Source organism: Tympanuchus pallidicinctus, unplaced genomic scaffold (genome assembly GCF_026119805.1).
Source record: "Tympanuchus pallidicinctus isolate F22 unplaced genomic scaffold, pur_lepc_1.0 scaffold12, whole genome shotgun sequence".
NCBI classification, from domain to species: domain Eukaryota; kingdom Metazoa; phylum Chordata; class Aves; order Galliformes; family Phasianidae; genus Tympanuchus; species Tympanuchus pallidicinctus.
In genome coordinates, this window is record NW_026294637.1 from 2,819,447 (window position 1) to 2,843,858 (window position 24,412).

The 24,412-nt window shown below is 47.3% G+C and overlaps 1 protein-coding gene across 5 annotated transcripts in view; it reads right to left on the reverse strand.

The window, feature by feature from the left end:
- Positions 1 to 491: 491 nt before the first annotated feature.
- The window catches only part of LRRK1 (leucine rich repeat kinase 1), a 68,327-nt gene continuing 44,406 nt past the window's right edge, over positions 492 to 24,412 (reverse strand). For 4 of the 5 annotated variants that reach the window (XM_052671503.1, XM_052671502.1, XM_052671505.1 and 1 more), the window contains 15 exons: positions 23,762 to 24,038; positions 20,656 to 20,827; positions 18,894 to 19,057; positions 17,735 to 17,874; positions 16,352 to 16,598; positions 14,838 to 15,004; positions 13,838 to 14,035; positions 12,910 to 13,187; positions 12,572 to 12,766; positions 11,757 to 11,908; positions 10,110 to 10,227; positions 8,723 to 8,839; positions 3,277 to 4,112; positions 2,589 to 2,690; positions 492 to 1,417 (listed from right to left, as the gene is read on the reverse strand). In XM_052671503.1, coding sequence (XP_052527463.1) covers positions 1,240 to 1,417; positions 2,589 to 2,690; positions 3,277 to 4,112; positions 8,723 to 8,839; positions 10,110 to 10,227; positions 11,757 to 11,908; positions 12,572 to 12,766; positions 12,910 to 13,187; positions 13,838 to 14,035; positions 14,838 to 15,004; positions 16,352 to 16,598; positions 17,735 to 17,874; positions 18,894 to 19,057; positions 20,656 to 20,827; positions 23,762 to 24,038 — 3,341 coding nt within the window. In that variant the 3' untranslated portion in view covers positions 492 to 1,239. Of the gene's footprint in view, positions 1,418 to 2,588; positions 2,691 to 3,276; positions 4,113 to 8,722; positions 8,840 to 10,109; positions 10,228 to 11,756; positions 11,909 to 12,571; positions 12,767 to 12,909; positions 13,188 to 13,837; positions 14,036 to 14,837; positions 15,005 to 16,351; positions 16,599 to 17,734; positions 17,875 to 18,893; positions 19,058 to 20,655; positions 20,828 to 23,761; positions 24,039 to 24,412 lie in introns of those variants that run through there. The other variant, XR_008203646.1, reaches the window with a different exon arrangement.

Sequence of the window (24,412 nt, forward strand, 5' to 3'; positions counted from 1 at the left end):
TGGGAACAAGACTGCTGAGAAGCAGATTTCAGGCTCTAATCCCACACTCCCAGCCCACTGCCGCCCACTGGGACGCGCTCGCTCCCAGCAGCATCAGCTCTCAGCAGCTCCAGCCCCTCAGCTCCCTTTTTTCCTGGCAGCAGGACTTCCAGAGCAGCCACTTTACGATGTGTCTGGGGCAGGCGGCGGTGCTCACGTTCTGTAACAGCAGGACAAAGGCAGCTTTGTGCCCACTGAGGTGATGCTGAGGTTGGGGCTGGAGTTGCAGGGCAAAGGCCAGCCTGGGATGTAGAACATAAAGCTGTGCCCGGGGTGCTCAGGGCAATGCAGAGCCACTGTGGCTCTTCCAAGCAGTGGTTTTGCAAAGAATACACACAACCAGATGAAGCTGGAAGTCACCACCAGGTGCCAGGCATCAGAATCACGTGCTGCAAACCCGAACCCTGCAGCAGATTGCCCACCACAAATGCCTGCGTCACGGTGCCAAGGTGGGGAGGAATCTATTTATTTGAAGATACTCCTTTTCAGAGACAAAGTGTGTTGTAGCAGCCTGCAACAAGGATGTGAACCAGACCTCGGCCCACGCAGCCGATGCTCACACAAGTTTCTTGGAATAGAAAAACAAAATGTCCAAACTGTACACCTTTACACAGGGCACGGAGCCAGGCTCCTTTTACAGCGCTGTACATGCTCGGAATTAGGAAGTGCAATTCAGAGCCAATAAAGCATCCTAGGCCACTAATGAAGACAAACTAAAAGCTGCAGTGGCGGAAGCTGAGCAGATACACAGGCAAATGAAGCTTATTGTGCGCCCGCTACTCCAGAGTGTAGTTACTGAGAGAAAGAGGAGAAGAACAAAGGCAGCTTATGGGCTTCCCTGGTCACAGAGCTCTCCCTTCTCTCCCATCAGGAAGTAGCTGTCAGCCCAAGTGGCTTTGCTTTGTATCAGCTCTATTTTACAACTGACTTTGCAGGAGTGCAATTCAATAGCTCGCTCACTCCCGGAGCTGCAGCCACCTCCTGTTCTCAGCTGCAGGGAGAGCGCCGAGCACCCATATCCTGCCCCTGCTGGGCTGTCCCCAAAGCCCTGCTGGGTTCTGCTGCCAAAACCCCATGGAGCTCTTTAGCAGCAAAACAGTGGTACCCTGTGCACCCCATCCCCTCCCCATGTGGGGATGTATGCTTAGGAGAGGATGCTTCCCTCTTCCAATCAGCCCTCGGTTTCCAGTGCCACAAGCACTACCTCCTCTTCCTCATGCAAGTTTCAAGCCGTCCCAGCTCTTCGTAGGCCTGGTAGAAAACGTCAAAGTCTCTGGCACTCCAGCCCCTCCAGACAGCCAGGCACCACTCAGTGTTTTCATTCTGAAAGCAGCACACAACCATGTCCCTTGCTACGAGAGCAGCATCCACCAGTGTCCTGGGGAAGGAAGAGCAGAAAATGGCATCAGGGCAGATTGCAGCCCCACTAAGCAGCAGGACCCACTAATCCCAGAGGCACTGATTCACACAGGCTGTCCTTTCCAGCTGGTGAATCTCCTTCTATAAGCTGCAAATCCTTGAGAAGGGAGAGCATAGCAAAGGGAGGAACGAGAAACCACACTGTGGTGAAAGCAAGCAGTTCAGTGACATGGGAAAAGATTTCATAAGGGATTCCAGTGCCCAAACCTGACACTACATGCACAAGCCTGCCACGACATTCTGAAGTTGCTGATAACATCCTGATTTGCTCAATTCCTGCTGCCATCCGGGCATTTCCAGAGCAGCCTCCAGCCCAAGCGACTGACGGGCTTGGATGGGGTGGGATGCATCAGACAGCAGTGCTGTGAGGTGAGCCAGTGGCAGCCCCAGCCCAGCCCCAATGGCTGTGGCTCTGCACCTAATTTCCCCTAATTCTTTTTAACAATTGGCTAAAATAAAGCCAAGCCTACAGTCAGGAATGCCCAACTCTCAACTAACTGATAAAAGTGCTCTCTGAACAAGGCGAGGGAAAGGCAGGAGCACTTTGATCTCATGCTGTGTTTGCCCAGTGGTAATAAATGGTCATTTATAATCCTTAGCGGTGCTTAACCTCCATTTGTTTGGACATAAATAGTACAATCCCAGACTGGTATTTAAGTGATCAGCAGGAGCACCCCCATCTCCCCAGCAGCTATTTATTTATCCGGACTCTCGTTTGCTGGGTGAAACCTTCTACATGAACGTGTAGAACTGCTCTCCCCTGTGCTCTCGGAGCCGTCCCCTGGCCCGTCACTGCCGACAGCACAAAGGTGCTCATTTAGAGCCAGAACTTCAACCTGATCCACATGAATGAAGCCACAGACAAGCGCTGCACTCTGCATAAATACACTACTTGTTCCTAACACAGGGCCGGAGCCTGCCAAGCTCCAGCCATCTCCTGCCAGGTGCCGGTGCCCTCTGAGTACCTGGAGGCAGCAGCAGGCAGGATCAGACTGACACTGGGCTCTGCCCATCACGTTACTGGGCACCGGGTGACTTTTGGAGACCAGGTTGTGGTCACAGCATCTCACCCTCACCTCTGCAACCCATCCCCTCGAGCCCCTGGGAGCCGGTGCCCAACTCAGCCTCACCCATAGGGAGCCAGCTCCCCGGCCTTCAGTACGGCGATCACTCGGCCCCGCTGCATGCCTGATTCCTTCTCCAGTCCAATCACGATGATATCCCCTCCTCTCCTGCAAGAGAAAGGAGGGAGATTGCACACACACACTCTGCAATGGGGACTGCTGGCAGCTGAGCAAATCCCGTGTTGGATACCCATCCTCTCTGCTGCAACTCCTCCTATAGTGACAGGGATTTCTGCAGGGAAGGGGCACTGCTGTGTCACCAAGAAGTGACTGAATCTGCTGCAGTAAGAACCCCTATAACTGGCAAATCACATTTCCAGCAGTTCTGAGCAACTCAACAGGAGGCAGCGGGACGTGCCAGCACCACATCCGAGCAAGGAAGCTGCCTGCTGTTCTTTGTTTCCTCAGTAGCCAGGGAAAATGGGTGTCGAGCTCACCATCCACTATTCCATTCTGCTGAAATCAATCTCACGGGGCCTCAGATGCAGCCATTCTGCCCATCACCAGATATCTTTAAAAACGAGTGGAGAAATGGATGTGCTATTGTACTATGAACACAATTTCTTAGTGATGATTTTCTGGGTAGCTGAGTCAAAATAAGCATGCAAAGTTCCTGAATTACCTGCAGCTAATCTCTCACTACTCAGCCCAGGAGGGATTTTGCTCAAGCCGTCCTGGTAAGCAACCCACTTACCTGGGGATCCATATGAGGTCTTTAACAGGCAGAATCTTGATGGCTTGCAGATGCTGCGAGTTGTCACCCGTAGGCACAGCATCGTGATCCGGGGAAGGCTTCAGTTCATGAAATTTGCCCGACTCCTCGAAATCTGTGGAGAGTGGAGCACTGGAAGAGCTGGTGGGTGAGCTGGGCAGGCTGGAGGGGCAGCGGGTTAACCTGTTGGGAGGTGAGGAGGAGTAGGAGGACACGGAGCAATAATCCGTGAGCGAGTCCTGGTGGTTGAGGATCTGGGTGCCAACCTCGGGGCTGTAGATGATGCTCATGTCCTCCAGCAAGTTCCCCTCCAGCGCTCTGGGGTTGACAGGAGCAGTAGCAGGAATGGCTGGGGCAGGCTGCTGGATGGCAAACATGTCTCTGAGAGGGCTGCAGTCCCCGCAGAAGTAGCGTGCACAGAGCTGGTAGGTGGCGGCGTGGTACATCACCAAGAAGTTACTCTTCTCGTCCAGACACCACACCACCTCCTCCCCGTGGCACTCCGAGTTGCAGGCAATGGATGCGATGGCAGACGGCGGGCTGAAGGGCTCCAGCCTCCTGCTGATCTCCATCACGGCGCAGTCGATGACGAGGACGCCGGGCCCGTTGCTGTACCACACCTCCGTGCCGCTGTTGGTGATCTCCATGGCCCTCACCGGGTACGGGTTCTGCCGCGGGTCATCATCGGGAATGTTGAATTTGGACCTGTTGGCTGTGTGGGAGCACAGGTAGGAGCAGCTGTCTGCTGGGATGCCCTGGGCCACTGAGAACACTGCTACGAGTCCATCCGACAGACCGGCCAGCACCATGTACGAGTTCTGCAAGAAAGAGTTGGCAGATTCTCTCCAGATTCGTTACTTCTCCGCCAGACAAAAGCCTTCAATCCCCAAGGCGCTGACTGCCCGTCACAATCCTATAAGTGTGCCAGTAACTTACCCCAGATCACTCAGCGATAACGGCAACATAAAAAGAAGCTGTTACACAGAAGCTGCTGCAGAGCCATACTCCTCTCACCCAGTATTACCTCTCTCTTTACTGGCAAGGGAGGATAGACAGGCCTGGCAGCCAGCCCCCAAGGTTAACAAATTCAAGCTGGAACACGTTCAGAGGCAGCCATCGTGATCCTAGGAATCCAGCTGTAGAAACCCGGCTCATATCCAGAAAGGAGTAAAGCACAGTGAAGCTATTGCTATCAGTCAAGGAGAGGAATGGAAGCAATGCAGGAGGAAATGGAAAGAGGGAGATGGCCCTTCAGCCAACGCCGGTGCACAGTGATCACTCCGCGCTCAACCGCTGCGCTCCTCCCAGGGATGTGCCCTGGGTGTGGGATCCCCCCAGTGCCAGGCACAAAAACACTGCCAGGTGCCCGAGCACACCGCAGGTAGATCACATCCTGCCCTGGGATGTGCTGGCTGCAGTGGGGACAGCCACGTCCCTGTATGGGAGGCTGGCAAGAAGGCCATGGCTCAGTGCATCCCCAGCACCTCCTGCTCAGTGAGGTGGTGCAGAGGGCTGTGAAACAGGCTGAGAAATGAGACTCTTGGGAATTAACTCCCCGTGACCTCAGGGCTGTACCAGAAACTCCCCATCTGTGCAGCAGATAAAACAATACCTACCTCAAAGGGCCTTTATTTCCTCCCTGTGGAGCAATAAATTCAAAAGAAAAAAAAAAGAAAAAAAAGACCCTTTGCCCAGGGCTTACTCACTGCTGTTACAAACCAAAAGCAAATGGAACCAAAGAACACAGCAGACCTGGCATCACCCCTGGCTGCTCTGAAGCCAATGGAAACCTTCAGGGCTTGTGGCTGTGCCAGCCCCATGAGATGGGTCTGGGTCCACAGAGGCCAAAATCTGTACCTTGAGCTGCTCTCAAATACCAAGGGGCAGATAGCACAGGGATATTAGTTTAACGGATAGCGCTGTTTGTAAGGTTCATTAAGAGTCTTGGATTAAACCATTCTATCTGCACACACAGTATGAGTTAAGCCATCAGCATGCTGCACTCCTATGACTAATCCAAATCACAGCAGAATTTTACAGTAATGGGAAAAACTAGGGAAGCAAGTGGAAAGTTGTGAAATGGGACTTGGACTCCAACTCAGCCCCGTCCCAATCCTCTAAACACTAATTAAAAGAAACCCAAGTGGCCTGCAGTGCTCGGTGCCACGTCCCCACTGCCAAGTGGATCTGGTGCAAAGCTTCTTAGACATGGACCTGCCAGGGGGTTGTATCAAGAGGTTGGAACACGGCATGATGCTTTGCACGAGCTGGGTTTCAGATTTTTTTCTGCCTTTGGAAAAGAGTTCTATTATTTAAAACAGAACAAAGCAAAGCAGAACAGCTCACATCTCTCTGGTGAAAATGGTCCAATGTTTTCAGACCAAAGGACCCCGCATAGCAAGTATTTCATATTAAAAATGGAACGCCTGAAATCAAACGGTCACATTTCATTGCTTCAGTGGCCTTCAGAAAATTATTACCCAGTTTCATTATCAGGCACATTTTAAGAGGGTGAGGAGCTCCCCAGTGCTGTGGCTGCACTGCTTGAATGCAACATGGGTGTGCCAACCTGAGCTGCTGCTAGCATGGCACACAGCACTATTACAGCCTGCTCTGGGATTCTGTCTCGCTTGCTTTGTAAATGCTGGATTATCCAAGCACAGCCCTCAAAAAATATATATACATATATATTGCCATTTTCTTGATGAGTGTCAGCCACTGCAGAACAATCAGATTCCTTCTGGAGATCTGGTGGGAGGCAACCAGGCCATGGCAGGGGGTGGGATTGGGAGAACAACACTGCAGAGCTGCATCATTTATACCACCTCAGTTTTAAGGATTATGCCAGATTTTAGCCTGGCTAGCCTACAGTGGAAGCAAACCTGACAGGTACCTGATGCTTTGGGGCACTCATTGCTCACAGTCTTTGCTATCAGGATTTGCTTCATTCCAGCCACTGCCGTTATCACTTCGCTTGGGAAAGGAGGAGTAAGAACTCAGACCCCGGGAAATGCCCCCTACCTGCCATCTCTGGCCTAGCAGAGACCACGAGAGGGGCACTGCCGAGGCTGCCCAGGTGCTACCAGATGTTATGGGGTGCTGGTGGGGCAGGACAGCGTGGCAAAGCCCTCAGACCCAGGCTATTGCAACAGCGACCAGAGATGGGCAGTGCGGCAGGCTCCAGAAACCTTAAGTAACTTTCTCAGAATTCATTTTCAACATTCGAGCTCAGCAAAGAGCCAACAAAAACACGCAGCAACAAAACTGCATTTGAAGCGCGCGTCCTGCCAGCAGCCCTGCTGTGCCAGCAAGGAAGGCCTTGGAGCAGGGCTGCGATGGGATGCGATGGGCAGCACAGAGGGTGAGCTGGCTCCAGACATCCTGTCCTTGTGGCTAAAGACAGGAGCAGCTGGGACAGCCACAAGGAGCAGGTTAAAAACCCAAAATGGCCTCGGTCACCTCCTCCCTCCTTCCCACAGGCTCTGGCACTGCTGGCACTGAGCGCTGCAGCCTTTAAATGCAGCTTTTGTTTTCATGAGTTCCAGGTTGCTGCAGGAGGCTGGAGGGTTGCACCCATACACATCTCTCTCCCCCAGAAATCACACAACAAAAAAAGCTCAAACTGTACAAGACTTTTCCTTGGCGGGTGAGATTTGGATTCTGGGCCCCTCTCCGCTGCCTTTAAGTTTCCATGATGCTTCCTTTGGATGAGAAACCAAGTTTTGGAAACTGTTTCTTTTGGATCAGCCTTCCCAAGGCAGTCATAAAGAATTCCCCTTCCCAGCAACATCCCTCAGCAGCTCTCTGACTGCGAGTTACCTCACATCTCATCAGCTGAAGGCTTTCTTCCCAGAGAAACGCGAGCAATTCTTTCCTCCAGCAGGCAATAATTACTGTGTGATAACTCTGATACAACTCTGTGCTGTACAGTGGGTTTGACAAGTGTAAGCTTTCCATTTTGCTTTATGGGAAGAACTGGCTGCTTCGAAAAATGGCTTAGTTTCTTGCCAGCCTGGTTTGCACATCCCCACGGCTGCTGCTCTGGCTGTTCCACTGCCAAGTTCATTCATAGAAAGGAGAGAGGAAAAAGTAAGTGCAATAAAGCAAGGAGTGCAGCAAAGGGATGTGGATTTCTGGAAGGTTGGGTAGGGTCGGGGGAGGAAGGGAGGTGTCTAGACTCAATATTACTATTGTAGAGCCTGGCATTATTTATGACATTTTCTAGGCAAGCCACAAACTGAAAATAGAAACCAGGAGACATAAAGCCACTCGTAACCCCTAAGGAATGGCTTTGCAAGCTGTGTGACAGTGGAAAAGCTGAAAAGTGAAAGACTCGTTCGACTATCCTGGACAAAACCTCAGGCAGCACGAAAAAGAAATTTACCCTACACGTCAGAAATTGAAACTGCACAGTGGAGAAACGCTGCAGACATGGGAGCCAAAGAAAGCCGACAGACGCAGCCTCCCGACGGGTGAAACTCGTCCCTTTGCCAACTTCAGCTCTGTGCCCTCCTTCAGTTCTCCTCACACCATGTTTGGAAGTCAAGTGGTACACCTTACACTAACCATCTGCCCTGGATGCAGACAGCAGTCTGAGCAGACCAGCCAGAAATGGACAATAATGTGAAAGAACACGTGGGATTAAACAGCTCTGCGGCCACCGTGAGAACTGCTCCATGTGGAGCTTTTAGCCTTAGACAGCCTGCTGGCATCTGCAAAAACTTCACGGTCACCATTAACGTTGGAGTATAATTATGTGTTTTCACTCGAGGTGCTGTAGGCAAACCGGAGGTAATTTAGCCCCAGAGCAGTTTTTATACATCCCCCAGACTTGCCCGCAATAGGCAGTAATGTCAGATTCCTCTTGCCAATAATTGGATGGTAGCAGTTTCAGAACCAGCTAGATAGCATACAACTTTTTATTAGTCATAGGTGGCAGCTCGTAGACTGCATTTATGATCTAAGCGTTCACTTCCAAAACCAAGAAGAAGTTTGTGTGCACAGTATTACCTACACAACAGCTGCACATGTGCCAGCAAAAGAGCAAGAGCAGGAGCCAGAGTATACCCAAGCCCTGCGTTAAGAGTTAACAAATCTCTATACTAATTACTCATTCACATCCCCTCGACTTTGCTTGATCAACCTAAACCTTGTCATGCAGTCATGTGGAAACACAGCTGGAAAACTTCCTGGTGGGAGGAATTTGATCTGTTTGGACTATTATCCCGGCACAGTTGGCCGTGCCAGCTCCGGACCCCTGACATGGGTTCATGCCCACACCTCTGCCCCTTGCTCTGCTGGCAGTGGCACCAAAAGCCAAAGACATCTTGCACCACCAAACACTGCAAACTACTTTGATGCTGGCTGATGACAAGTGGCACAAGCCTTGGCAGCCACACACACAGCCGGATCTAGGATTCCCCCATACCTTTTTGACAACAGGAATCACCAGGAAGCAGCTGACAGCAGCAGGAGAGTCCAAACTCTTCTGCGGGGCCTTCAGAGGACACATGCCCTGCAGCCTGTACACTGAAATCTTCTGGTCCTGTGGAAGAACACATCAAATTCGATGAATTTCCATTGGTTCTCATAATTTTTACACTTTGATACCTGAATGAGATGCAACTGCTTCGCAAACAGTTTTTATTTGTATTCTTCATATGCAAAGCCTGAATTTCCCTTTGTTTTCTCTGCAGACCATCAGCCTATGGGTAGGACCCAGGGGGCTGCCTTCCCCAGAACAAGCTGTGACCCAAACCCAACCAAACTCAGCACCACAGCTGTTACAGCAGCATATCTAAACCAGTACTGGCAACCCTGACTCTGAACAAACCCTGAATTTGTCAGGACAACTGAGACACTTTTTGTGCTCTTTTGCATTCACCTGTCAGTTCAGACTAATACTGGAGTTACACCTGCTCTACACCTCTACCTAATACAGAGCACTTGCTTTGGAGAATAGCAGCACATTTAATGTGGATCAAAAAGGTGAAAACAAAATGCTTTAAGATCTCTGCATAATACTTTTTCTATACTTTTCATTATGGGAAAAATAAAAAATAATTAAAAAAAAAAGAATATTTGAACCCTGCTTTAATTTGGATGGTCAGAAAAGCCAAATATCTTATTTACCAACATGGGAGAAAGCTATCCACCTTCACTCCATTCCAGCTTCCATACTCTAGCCATGTGAATTCACCAACACAGATCACTTATTCTGCACATATGGCCTCCTCGCCCCCCACCTGAAACTGAACTTCAGGAACATTTGTTTCATCTATTTTTTGCTTGCTTCGTGTCAGATGGTTGTGCAGAACAGGCTGACACTTAACACAGCCCTTTCTGATGGGCGGATGCAGGCTCAGAGATAAGCCAGCCATGCTCTCTCACTCTTATCTTTTCAGCAGCGGTTTTCCATGGTGAATGCTGCACTTGGGTGCCCATTTCCCACCAGATTCCAAATCCCTCCACCCTGTTTTACAACCCCGCCTATGACGCATGGTTTCTTTCACTGCTCCCCTTTATCACTCAGAGATAAGGACATTTCCCAGATGGAAACACTGGGTACAGATATGCCCCAACTGAGACAGTTTTCACCTCAGGCAGCCGAGCTTCCCATGACTGCTCTGAACACCAGGAGACACAGCCGTCCTCTGTGTATCAGCCAAAAAAGCATGCAGCACCAACACCCCGAGAGGCAGCAGGTGTCAAGTCATGCTGCTCAGGTCTGTTGTCTTAGTTCTACTGACTGCAGAAGCTGTGGGTTTGCACCCCTTGCGAGGAGAAGCACTTCAGCAAGGTGCTGATAGCCTTACCTCCGTGGCAGCCCAGAGGGCATTCTGAAATTTCAATTGGCAGCACAGCTTCATTCCGGGGCAGCTCATCCTCTCCACTTCTATCACCCCTTTTTCTGGATTCACCACAGTGTAGTTTCTGAAAAGAGCAAACAGTTGGCTGCAGCCAGCCTCCAACCTGCATAGGGCCACTTCTGGCCAAGCACAGCGTGATGCAGACGGTGCTGCAGGGCTCTCCAAAGGGCTCTCATAAAGCAAAAGACACAAAGACATGCCAGCTCTTCCTCGGGGTGGATGTGTGATTGCTGCTGTGAAGATTTCAGCTCAGCTATCCAACTTTGCAATGGATGAAGTGGATGAGGAGCACTCCCATTGCCAGTTACTATAACTCAGCTGTGAGATGAGCAGCTCCAGCTGAAGAGCAGTAATTAATAGCTGGAAGCTCTCAGCCTCCCTCACCCATTAAGATTCTCAAGAGAATATATGCTCTTTTCCCAAGCTCACTGCCTCAGTATTATCTTGGTTCATTGCTAATTCTGGTACATAAACAGCAGATGACGATTCCTCCACATAAGAGCAAAGATCCGTAACCTGATAAATTCTTTTATAAATACGACTTATAAATATTTTTGCAACTACAAGGATTTTGTTTGTTTTGGGTTCGGGGGAGTTTATTGGCTTTGGGTGTTTGAACAACAACTGGATATTCACAATCGCATCTGCGAGGCCAGATGTTGGACCAACTGCAGCACAGGCAATCACACATCCCGAAATCTGTCATAGAGAAGCAATTTGTTATTCAGCAGTCTCCAGCAATTGCATTGTCCGGTCAGGAAGCAGATTCCCCGAGATATATTGCTGTGAATACTTGGACAACATCCACATATTCAAAATACATCTGTGGGTCCCATGTGTTTCAGCAGGAATAGCTCTACTGCCTGCACTGAACGGCTGGCCAGGCACCACAGATAGCAAAGCAAACAGCTCAGGAACAAATCACGTACCTTTCCCATTAGGTTAATGCCTACGAATAATTAATACAAAACTCAGATCCATTTGTGAATGTTTCCAAATAAAACGAGGGCTATAAAAATCCGTAACATCCATAAAAGCAAACCTAACCAGCCACGGGTCATAGGTGGCTGAGCAAAACACCATCATCTCAGTCACAATTTAATAACACTTACAGCACATACCTAGCCAGTATGGCACACATTTTACTGGAAGTGTACACTTGGATGCACACACAGCTTCAGGCATGTGGCTAACTCCTGATGATTTCAATAGGATTTAAGCATGTGCTTAATTGCTTTGCAGAACAGAGATGGAACTGCAGTCTCAATTAGGAAAGGTTTAGCGTTAAATGGCCTCATTAGGAAAGGCAGAACACGTCTGTTCTCATGTGCAAATGCTCCATCCTGTGTGTATGAATCATTACACTGCCCTAATCTTCTCCTCATATTAACTGAAGCAGAGTTAAGCTCATTAAATATCCTTTATAAAGCAACCACTGTTCCCAATTAAAAGAGTTTGGGAAAACAGCGTTCAGTGTATCCTTGGCATTCACTCTAATGCACTTTCACCTTCTCTACCTCCCCTCAGAGGGGTAAGTGAAGACACTGCAGGATTTTTACTTTAAAAAGAAATGGGTAATAGGAGCCATCTAACCTGGTATTTTCCTTCCCATCCCAGAAAACCACAGTGTATTCCTGTCCTTGGGAGCAGAAGAAAGAAGACTGCTTCCCACAGGGCAGCAGGTACATGAATGTTGCAAAGGTGGGATCTTTCATCTGTCCTACCACAGAAATGGCCAGCGGACGCTGTGGGGAAAGGAAAAGAGAAGAACACACATCACAAAGGCAGCTGGAGGTCCAGATGGAAGAACAGAACCATAACCATTGCTATTAAAGCTACAGAGCCAAGGACTCCTTTAATAAAATTTCCTGTGATGTACCCAGATCTGCACCAACTTCTCCTTACAAATCCCATCTCAGTGGTTCTTAGCATTCTTCTGTATCCCATAATTTATTCAGATGTAAGATGCAAGAATTCTGGGACCTGACCCAACCTCTGCCTGTTTGTGAGTCAAGGCAACCTTTACTTGATGGCTCAAAGCCATCAACTTAATTAACGAGAAACGTAATACACCAATATCCTTTTTTTTTCATACCTAAAATCCTTTTTCTATCCCCTCATTATAATTGGAGGGGTTTTGAAGTCTTTGTAGTTACATTCACAGCATGATGCTGTAGCTGCTTATAGAAATTATGGGTAATGTCTTGCCCAAGCGAAATCAATAGCCTAACTGCCATTGACATCAAGGGACCTGCATATCATCCCAGACGTCCCAGGCCACCAACGCGCCATTGTTTCATTCATAAAACTCTAATTTAAGCTAGTAGAAGCTCTGGGCCAAATCAGCAGGAGGGGGAAACAGGCAACTGAGCTGCAGAGCTGTATCAAGAGGAAGGGGTGTCTGGTACCTTTTCTGGCTTAGTGTCCCAGCACTCCATCATGAGTGCCTGCATCCTATACAGCTGCACCTCCTCCGGCTGACCAAGAACAGGACGGATCCCTTTTGACAGCTTCTTTGCTATCTGCAGTTGATGCTGTCCCAGCACAGGCCGCTGACCGGACAGCAGCTCATACAGCACCATTCCATAGGAGAACATGTCAACCTAGAGCCAGCAACAGAGCAAACCTCCCATGGTAAAGGCAGCATGAAAGAATACAACGGGAAAGATAGCACTGCACAGCAACACAGCAGTTAGGAGGGAATTCAGCACGAAGCCACCACCACCCGTGGACATGCCACGGTTACCTTCTCATCATAGACTATGCGAGGCCGGATCTCAGGGGCTTGATAGCCTGGTGTGCCTTCCACCCCGAGTGCTCCTTCATGGAACGACTGCCGAGAGATCCCATAGTCAGACAGCTTGATATTGATATGCTCCTTGACATCCAAGGACCACACCAAGATATTGTCTGACTTCAGGTCGCAAAAGATGATGTTCTTCTTATGCAGGTAGGCGAGGCCAGTGACAATCTGATACGCTATTTTGTGTGTCAGCATGTGTCCCAGCGGCACAAAGGAAGACCCTGCCACAAAAGGAACAGTCTGCCTTCAGGTCTTGTAATCATAACTGCTTTTTCCCCTTTCTTTCTCTTTCAAACTCCAAAGCAATAACTGAGAATGCTTTAAAACATCACCCAGTGCCAACATTCAAAGTGTTGCCATTCATGTTGCTACACAAATCTGGCAGCTGTATTCTGAGTTTTAAAACCCTTCCAACCTCCAGACCCCTGAATCTTCTGGTGAGAATTAATGCTTAACTGAAAGTTGACACAAAGCCCAGGTGCCAAGAGGGTCAGATGGCCTCAATCTAACTCATTCTGAGTGCCATTCATTTGATAGCAACAAGAACACAGACAGTTACGGGAGAATTCAGACTGCCAGATACACATCTGTGGGGGGAAAAACACAGCGCTACACAGGGAGAACTGAAGAGAGTTGCACTTCTTACTACGTAGCAGAAAAACTGAAAATCCAGTCTCCAAAGTAGTTTTCAAAACAATGAGCATCAGATTTTACACTTAGTCCCCAGAGGCACAGCTGAAGAGCAATGCCATCCCTCCCAATTTCCCTCCTTCCCTTCCGTGAATCAAGCAGTGCTTTTGGCATTATCAATCATTTGTCACTATTGTGACCCAGCTGTGAGATCTCCCAGGAGGGAGACTGTGCTTTTTACCTTTGGAGTTTTCAGATAAGACAGTGGTGAGGCTGCCCAGAGGGGCCAGCTCCAGCGCAAAGCAGAGTGGATGGATGCTGATGCCAATGAGGGAGACAATGCAGGGGTGCTGCAGTGAGTGGAGCATGCTGGCCTCCTGGCGGAACTCAGAGAAGTTCTTCATGGCATCCATGGCTCTCAGGTGTTTCAGCATGGTATCTGGCAAGACATACAAACTCCTCAGTCCCCAGCTAAAAAAAAAAGGAATGTTTATTATACCCTCTTTGGAGGGTACTAATCACTGAGAAAATGAACCCTTTTAAACTAACGTCTTCTGGGGGGGGATGTTACATTGCAGACCCTTCAGAGGAAGGGGTCTTTCCTACCCTTGCCCAACTGCCCTCTCAGAAGTGGGACTCTACTGTCCTTCTGCCATGGGACACTCCAGGCTGCTCAGGCAAGTGTGCTACGTGCCAGTGGGACAGCAGCTGTCTGCTTCTTCATCTCAGGGCTTCCCTGGTACAAATGAAGAAATTGAAGCACCTTTTCCATTTCTTCTGTCCTTGGACTGAACCTCTGATGGAAATCTGGGCTCAACACCCAGCATACACAGTATGAGAGGACATCCCTGCCTGCCCAACAAGTGGAACAGGAGGATTTCCAATTTCCTTTCTTTATGTGCTGGCATAGATGGAATAAGACTTATTAAAAGTCTTATTAAAAGGTAGACCTGCAAACCCTTAGTGCAAACCCATGCAAATACACATTTCTCATTGCCAATGACCTTCTTCTCTGACATCCTACAGTGAAAATGGTCTTAGTTTCTGTACCTTACAGGTGTTGACATGAAAGACTCCTTAAAAACACCTTCCTCCTCCACGAAAACACATCGGTTTTGCAGTTTATTTCAAAGCTGTATACAAACAGGTGCTGCCAGCATTTCAGAGAGCAAAGGCTTTTTGGTCTTAGCTTGTGATCTCAGGCTGCAAGAGTAAATCTCAGTGCTGATTCTGTACCGTACCTGCAGCTGATGTGGGAGAACCACTGCATTTTTTGATTTGAAATCTCTTCACAGCCACTGGTTTTCCTTGGTATCGTGCCCGATATATAACAGTTCCACTTCCACCCTGGCCAAGAACGTTGTTTTCATTTTCACTCCATTCCAGTTTGCTGTTTTCCAAGAACAATCTGCCAAAAAGAGATTGGGGCTTTTTAATTAAAAGACAAGCTTTAAAGTTTAAAGGCACTGTAAATTCATGTTTTTAGTATGATTGTCATCTTCATGCATCCCTCCTTAGGTTCTTGTTGTATCTGCTGAACAGACAGGATCCCCTTTTTCATCTCAAGGTACTCTGTGCTGGTTCACATATGGCTCAACAGATTCCTTGCAGAAAGAAAAGTAATGAGCAAATAAGTGAAAAAGGCTTTTTACTGGGTGCCAGCTTATCCTATGAGAACCCAATAGATCTGGAAAGCACATGAACTCCTTCTCCAAGCAGATGGCACAGCTACAGACATTTCTAACATTTATCTGTATTAATGATTTTTTTGTTTGTTTCATTTACCTCCTGTTCCGCTTCTTTCTGGTGAGACAGGACAGGATGTTTATGAACAGCCCTACACTCCAAAACCTGATTATTTCAATCAGCTTACTGTTCCCAGGCTGTAATTCATCATTTCCCCACTCTTCCAGAACTCAAACATCTCCACTCACCTCACACCAGCCAAATAAGTCTGTAGGAGAGACCATAGTGGTTGGCCTCTGGTGATGCCAGCCCAAGGTACCTATCAAAATGACTATAAAAAGGGAAGCAATGGGAACACAGAAAGGCTCCAAGAGCAGCTGACAGGACACCATTTGGTCGAGGCGTCTCACAGCTCTGCTTCCAGCCCAAAGAGGTTTGAGAAATATGAACTGAAAGGGACTCTGGTCTTGTGTTCTGCCTGCCGGGGAACACGATCCATATGGAATGCAGGTAAGCAGCTACCAAATTTAGAAATGCTGCTAGAGGTAGGAAAGTGTTTCAGGTGCTCAGGATTGTCACACTACTAATCCACATGCAGTGGAACCACGCAGAAGCCGCAGCCCAATGCGAGTTCTGTAGTGGCACCTATATAAACTCACTCTCCTAAAGGTGATCTAAGCATCAGTCTTGTGACACAGCAGCACTGCCTTTTGGTCCTGCCATAGTAAATTTCCATCCTGGTTCATACCATCTGAGGAAGACTTCAACAACAGCAGAGTACTGACAATGCAAGACAAAAGTGACATCAAAAAGAGACTTCCATATTGCACTGCTGTGATACTAGAGGACTCAATAAAGTGGAAAATAAAGCCACAGAATGGCTTGGTTGGAAGAGACCTTAAAAGACCACCCAGTTCCAATTGCCATGCCATAAGCAGGCACACCTTCCACTCATAATCCTCACAGTCAGCATGCTCCCCTCGCAGAGATGGTTTAGGAAAAACACAAACAACTGAATTACAACTGAATGCACACTGAAATTAAACCAGAGGCCATTGAATAACATTACCTGGCAGGAAAATCTGTCATGAAGAGCTCTGGGACCAGCTCTTGGAGAGAAACAGGGATGTCGGGGTGGTTAGGGCACGTGATATAGTCCAGTTCGATGGCAGTCAGGACGCAGTCCTCCATGTTGAAGTACTGAGCATCCTCTGCCCTCTCACCACACTTGTCCTCCAGCCTGGAAGCAGCACAGATGTGGCAGGGCACATACTGCTCCATCAGCAACGTACCGTCACTCTCAGTGGCTGTGAGTGCTTCAAACCAGGCAAACAAACAGAAAACATAACTCAAACTGAGAAGGAGCAACGGCTCTGAGTGCATTCAAGTGTCTGCAGTCGCTACCTGGATCCACTGGCAGGAAAAGGTCAGACTCGTGACTGCAGCAGTTTGTGAAAGCAGGCTTATGAAAGCTGATGCAGGGCAGGAGAAAGCACTGTCTGCAGCACTGAAGGCAGGAACACATTGCTCTCTCTCATGAGCAACATTTTCAGACCCTCTGAGGGAAAAGCTGCCATGACAGAACTTCTCCCCTCAACTACAGAGGTGTTGTCAGCCCCCATTAAATGCCTACAATCCAGTGGATGCATCCAGGCCGCAGCCTTTGAAGTCATGACTCTTCTCAAGCTTCAGTGATTAACATTATCATTATTTTAATCTAAAGGCAAATAAAATCTCCTTTCAAGTTTGTAGCATGCAGAACGTGATTATGTGTGACAACTGTTTCCTTGGGAGAACCTCCAATTAAGAGATTTTGGCACTGTGTTCCAGACCGCTGAGTGACCGATACGAGATGACAAAGAATATTGAGACTTTGTTTTGGTTTTAAACAAAGTGTACTGGGGTTGCAAACGGCCCGCTGGGTAACAGCATGATCTGTGCTGATCACAGGAAAAATAACTGCTGGAGTCAAGGAAGTTACCTTGGCACAGAATCCTTGGTATCATATTCACTCATGCCGCTCACATCTCAATTTTATTAATTACAAGCTATTAAAAATGGGGGATAAAAAGCTGATCCCCGCTGACCCCAAAAGGAGTTTTGGCACTGAGGGACAGCACCAAGTAGTTTGGGTGAAATCCTGCCCCTACTACGAGCAAGGGAAGAGACTCTCATTCCTATACAAGCAGGTCTTGCTTCAATTGTAATATTTCACTTGTGCTTCCTGAGATTGATGGGATGAAAGACACAAGGTGTAGACCAATGGTTGCTGGCAGAGAATCTCAATCTGTCTGCAGCTTATCAGCTTCTCTGAGACATTATTGGCTCGAGACTCTCAGAGCCCAAGGGGTTTTCATTTAATATGCAATACTGCACACCTGGAGAGCTTTGCCAAAGAACTTTGTGTTACACAGACATGACACCACACCGAAAATTACAACACTTCTCTTACCAGGAAACCACTGGTCTATCAAAGAGTTGACATGATCTGTGATGAATGCCATGGCTGAAAAGTCTCTTGCTTCTGACTGGCAAATGATTTTAATTCCTCCACTTTTTTTCTTTTTCCAGTTGACATCAGAAGACTCAACACTGTTTAAGAAAGACAAAAGACAGTGGAATGAAGCTTTTGTTAAGAATCGGTGTCAACAAACTTTCTTTCTCCTAGGAAAGCTGAGCTACAAAATAACATGCAGTTCATAGGCAATCAAAATAAAACCTTGGCTTTGAATATGAATTTCAATTCAGTCCATTCTGCAAATGAGTTTGAGAAGAAATTGCTCGTAGTAGGTAAATGCATCTTTACTACAAAGGGCTTAGTTCTGTAATTCCCTGAAGCACAGTACATGAGAAGATATACTATGACCACAACCTTGGTCCAGAGTTTGGGGTTCTAGACTCTGATTTGCAAAATCTGTCCAAGTCTCTGTTCAGCTGCAGACTGCCTAAATGAATTCAGGAAAGACACTATATTCTTCTGGTTTCCAACTACACAGCAGCACCAATGGTTCTTTCCCTATCTTTCCAGGGGCTGGAAGAGTAAATGCACCTGCAGATAATGCAGAGATGAACACTGAAGTGGCCACCAGCTCCTCACATCTGTGAAAGAACATGGATGGCAGCTTTCCTCCAGCCTCACAGCCAGCAGATCTGCCTTGGCCAGATTAAACCCACTGCCCATAGCTCTTGTCACATGCGGTCTGATAGCAGTGAAGCACCTTCGCTCATCTGGATTGCTGCCACACAATAGTGGAAATAGTGGATTCACTGGAAAACTCACTGACTTAAGGAAACCTTTGCAGGTGTAAATGTGTGATTTTTCCTGGCAAAGTGTTCTGCTGTGAATACCACTCTCTGTTTTCAGGTCTCTTTAAATTTGTGGCTGCAATAACACGTAAGGCTGATACATTCAGAACTGCCATGCAATCACTTACTCATCGTTGCTGTCACCAGCTGTTACCAGATGAGTTATGTCTATTAGAAGAGCCTCCTCTTCCACCGATGAGTGAGCACTGACAATGAGTCAGGCCCATCCATCTCCATTCAGCTGATGTGCTTCACACACTCTATTAGTCCCCTGTAACGCATGCTGCATTACAAACACAAATTACCTAAGATAGCCTCCATCAAAGGTAACGAACAGACCTTCCTGCCAGTAAACAGTGTGAGTCCTTTTGACTCGGAACGTGCTGCAGCGGTTTCTTTGGGTGCCTGTGAAGCTGTAGATGGTCACCTTTTTGTTTCTTGTCTTGGTGTTCTTCTTGTTTTCAAACAGCTGAAACACACGAAAGCATAACCATCATCAAAACACTAAAATTGCTCTTAATAACATTGTTTTAATCAGGTATTATGGTGATGACTCTTTCTGGCCTTCATAGATGCTACCATAATATTTCCACACAGGACAATCTGTACTCATAAAAAAATCGCACTGGAATGAAAATAGGCACATTCAAAGCTGGTTTCGCAGCAATCAAAACATTTCCACGCCGCTCAAAAAAGAACAGTTCCATGGCAGCAAACAGCTCCACAAGAAAAATGTAGAGCTGCAGGAACAGGTCAACAGGAGGCCACAGAGATGATGAGAGGGTTTGGAGCACATCTCCTGTGAAGAAAGGCTGAGGGAGCTGGGCTTGTTCAGCCTGGAGAAGGCTCCAAGGAGACCTCACTACAGCCTTTCAGTACTTAGGGGAGCTTAATTCGACAATCAGGACATTTGTGACATGAACTCTTCAATTCCAGAAGTCTTAAAAAGGCAGAGCTAAGTGCTTAGCTCCAATTTACCACTAATTTAGCAGATGATCAAGTCTGCCCTCAATGTAGAGCTAACTTTTCCACCTGTTTCAGTGGGAGGAAGATGGCTTCCCTCCAACGCATTTCAAACCAGCACTTCGAGCAAAAGGTGCTTTTGTTTTCAAACCAAAGCATTAATCTGCAGACCTTCACTGTATTCACTTCCCTGGAACTTATTTCTCTGCAGACGTTTTTCCATGTACCTCACCAAGGACTGAATAAGGTCACTAGCAAAGGTGTTCTGAGGTTATGCAGGGTCCATGGGGATGTAAGCAAGGAGTTGCCAAGGCAGCCCTTTAAAACAGGTGAAATTACGAAATGGTTTCAGAAACCTGGAACTCAGAGTACCTTCCAAAAACAAGGAACAGTTTTCCACGTTCTGTACATCAGTGACAGAACACAGTGTAAATGCTGCTAAGAAGCATTAAATAGCTGTTAAGAAGATACCACGGCAATACTAAAAATATTCTGCTGGTATTTATTATAGCTTCCAGCAGATCTGTGTTTTCAGATATAAGCTGCTGTAAAAAAAACATCTATATAGCAACAAAATTCACTTAGCTTTCAGAACCTTACAAAGACTACTTTAGTAATATGCATACTACTTCCACTAATGGATGCCTGCTTGCACTCATTATCTCTAATTAAGGCAACAGTCTTGTAATTTTTTTCCTCATTTAAACCCATATAGATCCAAGCTGACTTGATGGAGGTATTCCAGATCTCCACTGGGAAACAAGAGCAGAGTCTGGCCTGGTGAAATGGTCATGGACAAGAGCTGCAGGCAGAACTCCAAATATTTGTTGCTGGAAGGTGCTGGGGGTACTGAGCTCTGTCAGAGAACAGTGCAACAAGGAGGCAGTGGAAAAGGCAGGTTTCCATCCCTCATCCCAATTTGCTGTTCTAAGTAGCACTTACTGTAAGAACAGTTTCAGATTTTGATTGCAGAGTCTTATCCCCCCATATTTACATGAGCCATAATATTGAAGGCCATGACTGAATCAAGCTAGATGGGAAGAAACACTCCAAGTACTAACTTCAGCAGCCTTTTTTTCCTTGCAGAGAGATACAGTCACCTACCTGGAGGTCCATCTCTGCCAGGCTAATTAACATTCGTGCAATGAATCTTTGCCAGAAGCCAACTGGGACAAAACTCATCTTGAAGACCCTCTGGATGGTATTTGTGGTCTGGTGGCAGAACCCATGGATATCTAACGCTGGCTTGGTAGGAAGCAGATGAGGGAGGAGGTAGCTGAAACAAACCAAATTCAGCAGCTCAAACTTCAGCTACAGCTTGTAACAGTGAGTACATTGTTACTGGATAATAAGGCGATTCAGTCTCCAAAGAGATTTTTAATGGCACAGCCTACTGCATATAAAAAAGCTTTTAGGCTGAAGGCACTGCGGCAATACATGGAGAAGTTCATTTACACTATGGAAGCAAGCAGAGGCAAAACAGACATGACATAATTCAGCCAGGGCTATTGGACGGGGCTAAAATTGATGTAATCAGCAGGACATTTGTGTAATCACAAATTAAATGCGTGAAAATACGATAGTCATTAGAACAGCTGTGATGTTGAGCCTCATTCAGGCTCGGTGTCTTTATTACCGTGCTCTGGTAGTAAACAGAAGAATACAGCTGTGCTGCTACGTGCAACAGAAGCTCAATGCAGAAACACACAGCAGCTCGGCTTCTTTAAGTCCAGAAGGTGGGGAGAGGAGGTGTGGTGGGAGGTGGCAACCAGACATTTACAGGCTACAGGGATGAGGCTGCTCTGGCTCTCATCCCAGCCCCAAGCATTAAGCATCTCATGTGTCAGTATGACAGTGTTCCCTGCCACACTGTGCTGCTGGACTCCCTGCCGCAGCCCTGACAGAATTCCACAGCACTGTGCCAGACTGATGCCAGCAGAGATGTTACTTGCCTTCCTCCACCTCGTTCTGCAAGCACAGACTAGGTCCAGCAGTGGATCTTTTCCCAGGTGTGGGAGGAAACCCAGAGCTACAGGACTACCAGAAGAGAGCAGCGGTGGAGCAGGGGCCCACAGAAAGTTTTCAAATTATTTTCAGATCTCTCAGTAAGCACTGAGTATTCACTTGTTCTGATCCTTGTGATCTTGGAAGCTAAAACTTTGGAAGCATAAAACTGTTTTGAAAACTACAAGCTTATGACTTTTAATACCTGCCAATAAATCTGTAAATCGGTGATACTCTTCTGTACCAAATAACATTCCAAGATGCTTATATGATCCAAAACCAGCCCAAATCACATTTGCTTGTAAGCAGAAACACTGCTGTTTCATCAGCGTTGAGCCTGAGAAAATTTGTCAGCATCTGGGGCTCATCACTGACGGGCATCATGACAGCAAGGAGGCAAACAGCCAAGGGCCTCGACCAACACACACTGACAGAGACAAACACACTACTAGAACTAATGTTGGGTCGAAATCCAACGCTTTAAGCCTATCACATTTTCCCTCCAGCAGCTGTAGTACTCTGTGAAAACTGAAAAGTCACTTTGGAAAAGGTACCTCTCACTGGACAACAGCTTTCTCCATATGTCACAGTCCATAACATCTGACTGCGTTTCCCATGATCAAATTATCCCTTCCATAAAATTATCTTTGGAATGTACAATTGATAAAAATTTCTCTTCACTTACAAATTACAGTAACAATAGTCATATTTTCAACTGTATTTTTACAAGCAGATCAAAGCTAAGTTGTATGCACCTCAGGTGGAGAAACGGAGTGCATTAGCCTTGCTGCATACAAGTGGAGGACACACTTTATGACAGCCAATAAATCTTCCTCAATGCATCAGAGAAAGGATCTATGAGCATTAGAATTAAGAAGGCCAGTGAGGCCCTTCTGGACCACAAGTATATAGTGGATTATAATACAGATGGAGATTTGATGCTCCTGAACAACAGCCAATGCAAATTTTGGAAATATGTGAAACATGCCCCCATCCACCCTTTCAGAACAGAGACCAGCAGCTGCTTTCTCTGCTCACTGCACAGAAATCCTATCTGGCAATCTAGACAATAATTGCAGAAGCGCAGTAACAAATAATTGCTCTGTGTCTGGCTGGCACGTTAAATTAATCCAACCTGCCAGAGCTGCAGTCTGTCAGTGGGAAGAATATTCTGTTAATGTGGCTTGAATCACTCTAAAAGAGATTGGGCAGGCCATGAAAAAGCAGTTTCCTTATTCTTGAGGCTCAAACAATGTGATTGCCTTGGAGAAAAATGGCAGAGAGCAACGAGGAGTCCAAAAGTCATTTTGGACTAAGCAGAAACCTCACTGCTGTATCTGTGTTAAGCCTGAGAAAATTTGTTGGCATCCGGGACTGGATAAGTGACAGGCATAATGACAGCACAGAGAATGGTGCACTTGTGCTGGCATTCAGAGCTCCCAAGAGGCTGAGGGCAACACAGCCATGCTGTCCTGGAAGGGCAAGGTAGTGAAATGCAAATGCTGCAGTAGAAGTGCACTGCGAGGACGGTTTCACCATTAACCCAACAACAGGCGGTCGCCAAGCAGATGGGAGAGAGAAAAATAGCAGGGAGCTCTGCCCAGAAGGGATGGGGGGTGGGAGGTAGGGGGGAGGAAGATTCATTGACATTTAAAGAGAATGAGGTTTCCTGCGCTATTTCTAGGAAAACTATTGATCAGCAGCTTTGGATGATGCTAAAAAATAAGGAAGTCACGTAGCTACTGAAGCAACACTTTCCTGCTTTCACTAGAAATAAAACACTCATTGCATTCAGGGCTGATGTAATTACTGATTACAGAAAGTCTTCTGCCATACTCTGGAGTGAGGATCTTCCATCAGAAACAGATGACTCCAGCCCATCTATGTTTCAGGCCTAGCAGCCAGGAGCCTCACATCCACTCTCAGCTACAGCTGTGCCAACCAAGCACTCAAAGCTCCCACCTCTTCACCACTGCATTCCTGCCCCCCCGTGCTGGTGGCCGAGTTGGTCACCTGAGCATCCCTTACCCTGCCAGTCTCAGTGCACTGCATGGGCAAAGACTTGCCTTGGAAAGTTCTCAAACTCATTTGGACTACAGGATGCTCGTGCCAGACTACTGCTTACAATGACAAAGCCTGTTAATGCCCATTGATTGAACGGCCAGTTTCCTCCAGCCTAGCTAAACACCTCTAATTATCAACCTACCTGTTATTGGCTACCGGCAGGGCGATTTCAAACTTGGCCAAGAACTGGAAGTACTGCTCTTCAGTTTGTTCAGTGAAGCCCGTCCCAACTAGCAGCATCCTGAGATCCTCTGCTCTGATGACTCCATTTTTAGCTACAGACTTGGAGCTCTTGATGTTGAAAATCCTCTGCAGACATTCGGAGAGCCAGACGGGGTCAAGGAAGTAGAGATTTCTCAGGCCATGGCTTGTGTCTGGGAAATGGAGTAGTGTACCTGTTTCTATGAGGAAGTTAATTGCTGCAAGAAAACACAAAAAAAACAAAGAACAACAGAACTGTAGATGAGCAACTGACCAGCATTAGGAAAGCACACAGCGAAGACGAGGAGGGATATTAGGCATCCCTGAGCAGCTTTATTCACACCAGGTACAGACAGCATGTAGCAAAGCAAAAACAACACGTACTTGTGGAGTGCTGTTATCTGGCACTCCACTTGTAAAGCCCCCACACTGTCTAACCATCCATATTTCTGTGCCCATTACACCTCCCCTTCATTCTCCTCCTGCCAGCCCACCAAGCCTGTCCCTGGCTCCTGCAGAGCAAGGCTTCCAGAAATATCACAGGACAAGGGCCCTATTCTTCACTGAATGTTTCAATTGGTCACACACTAAT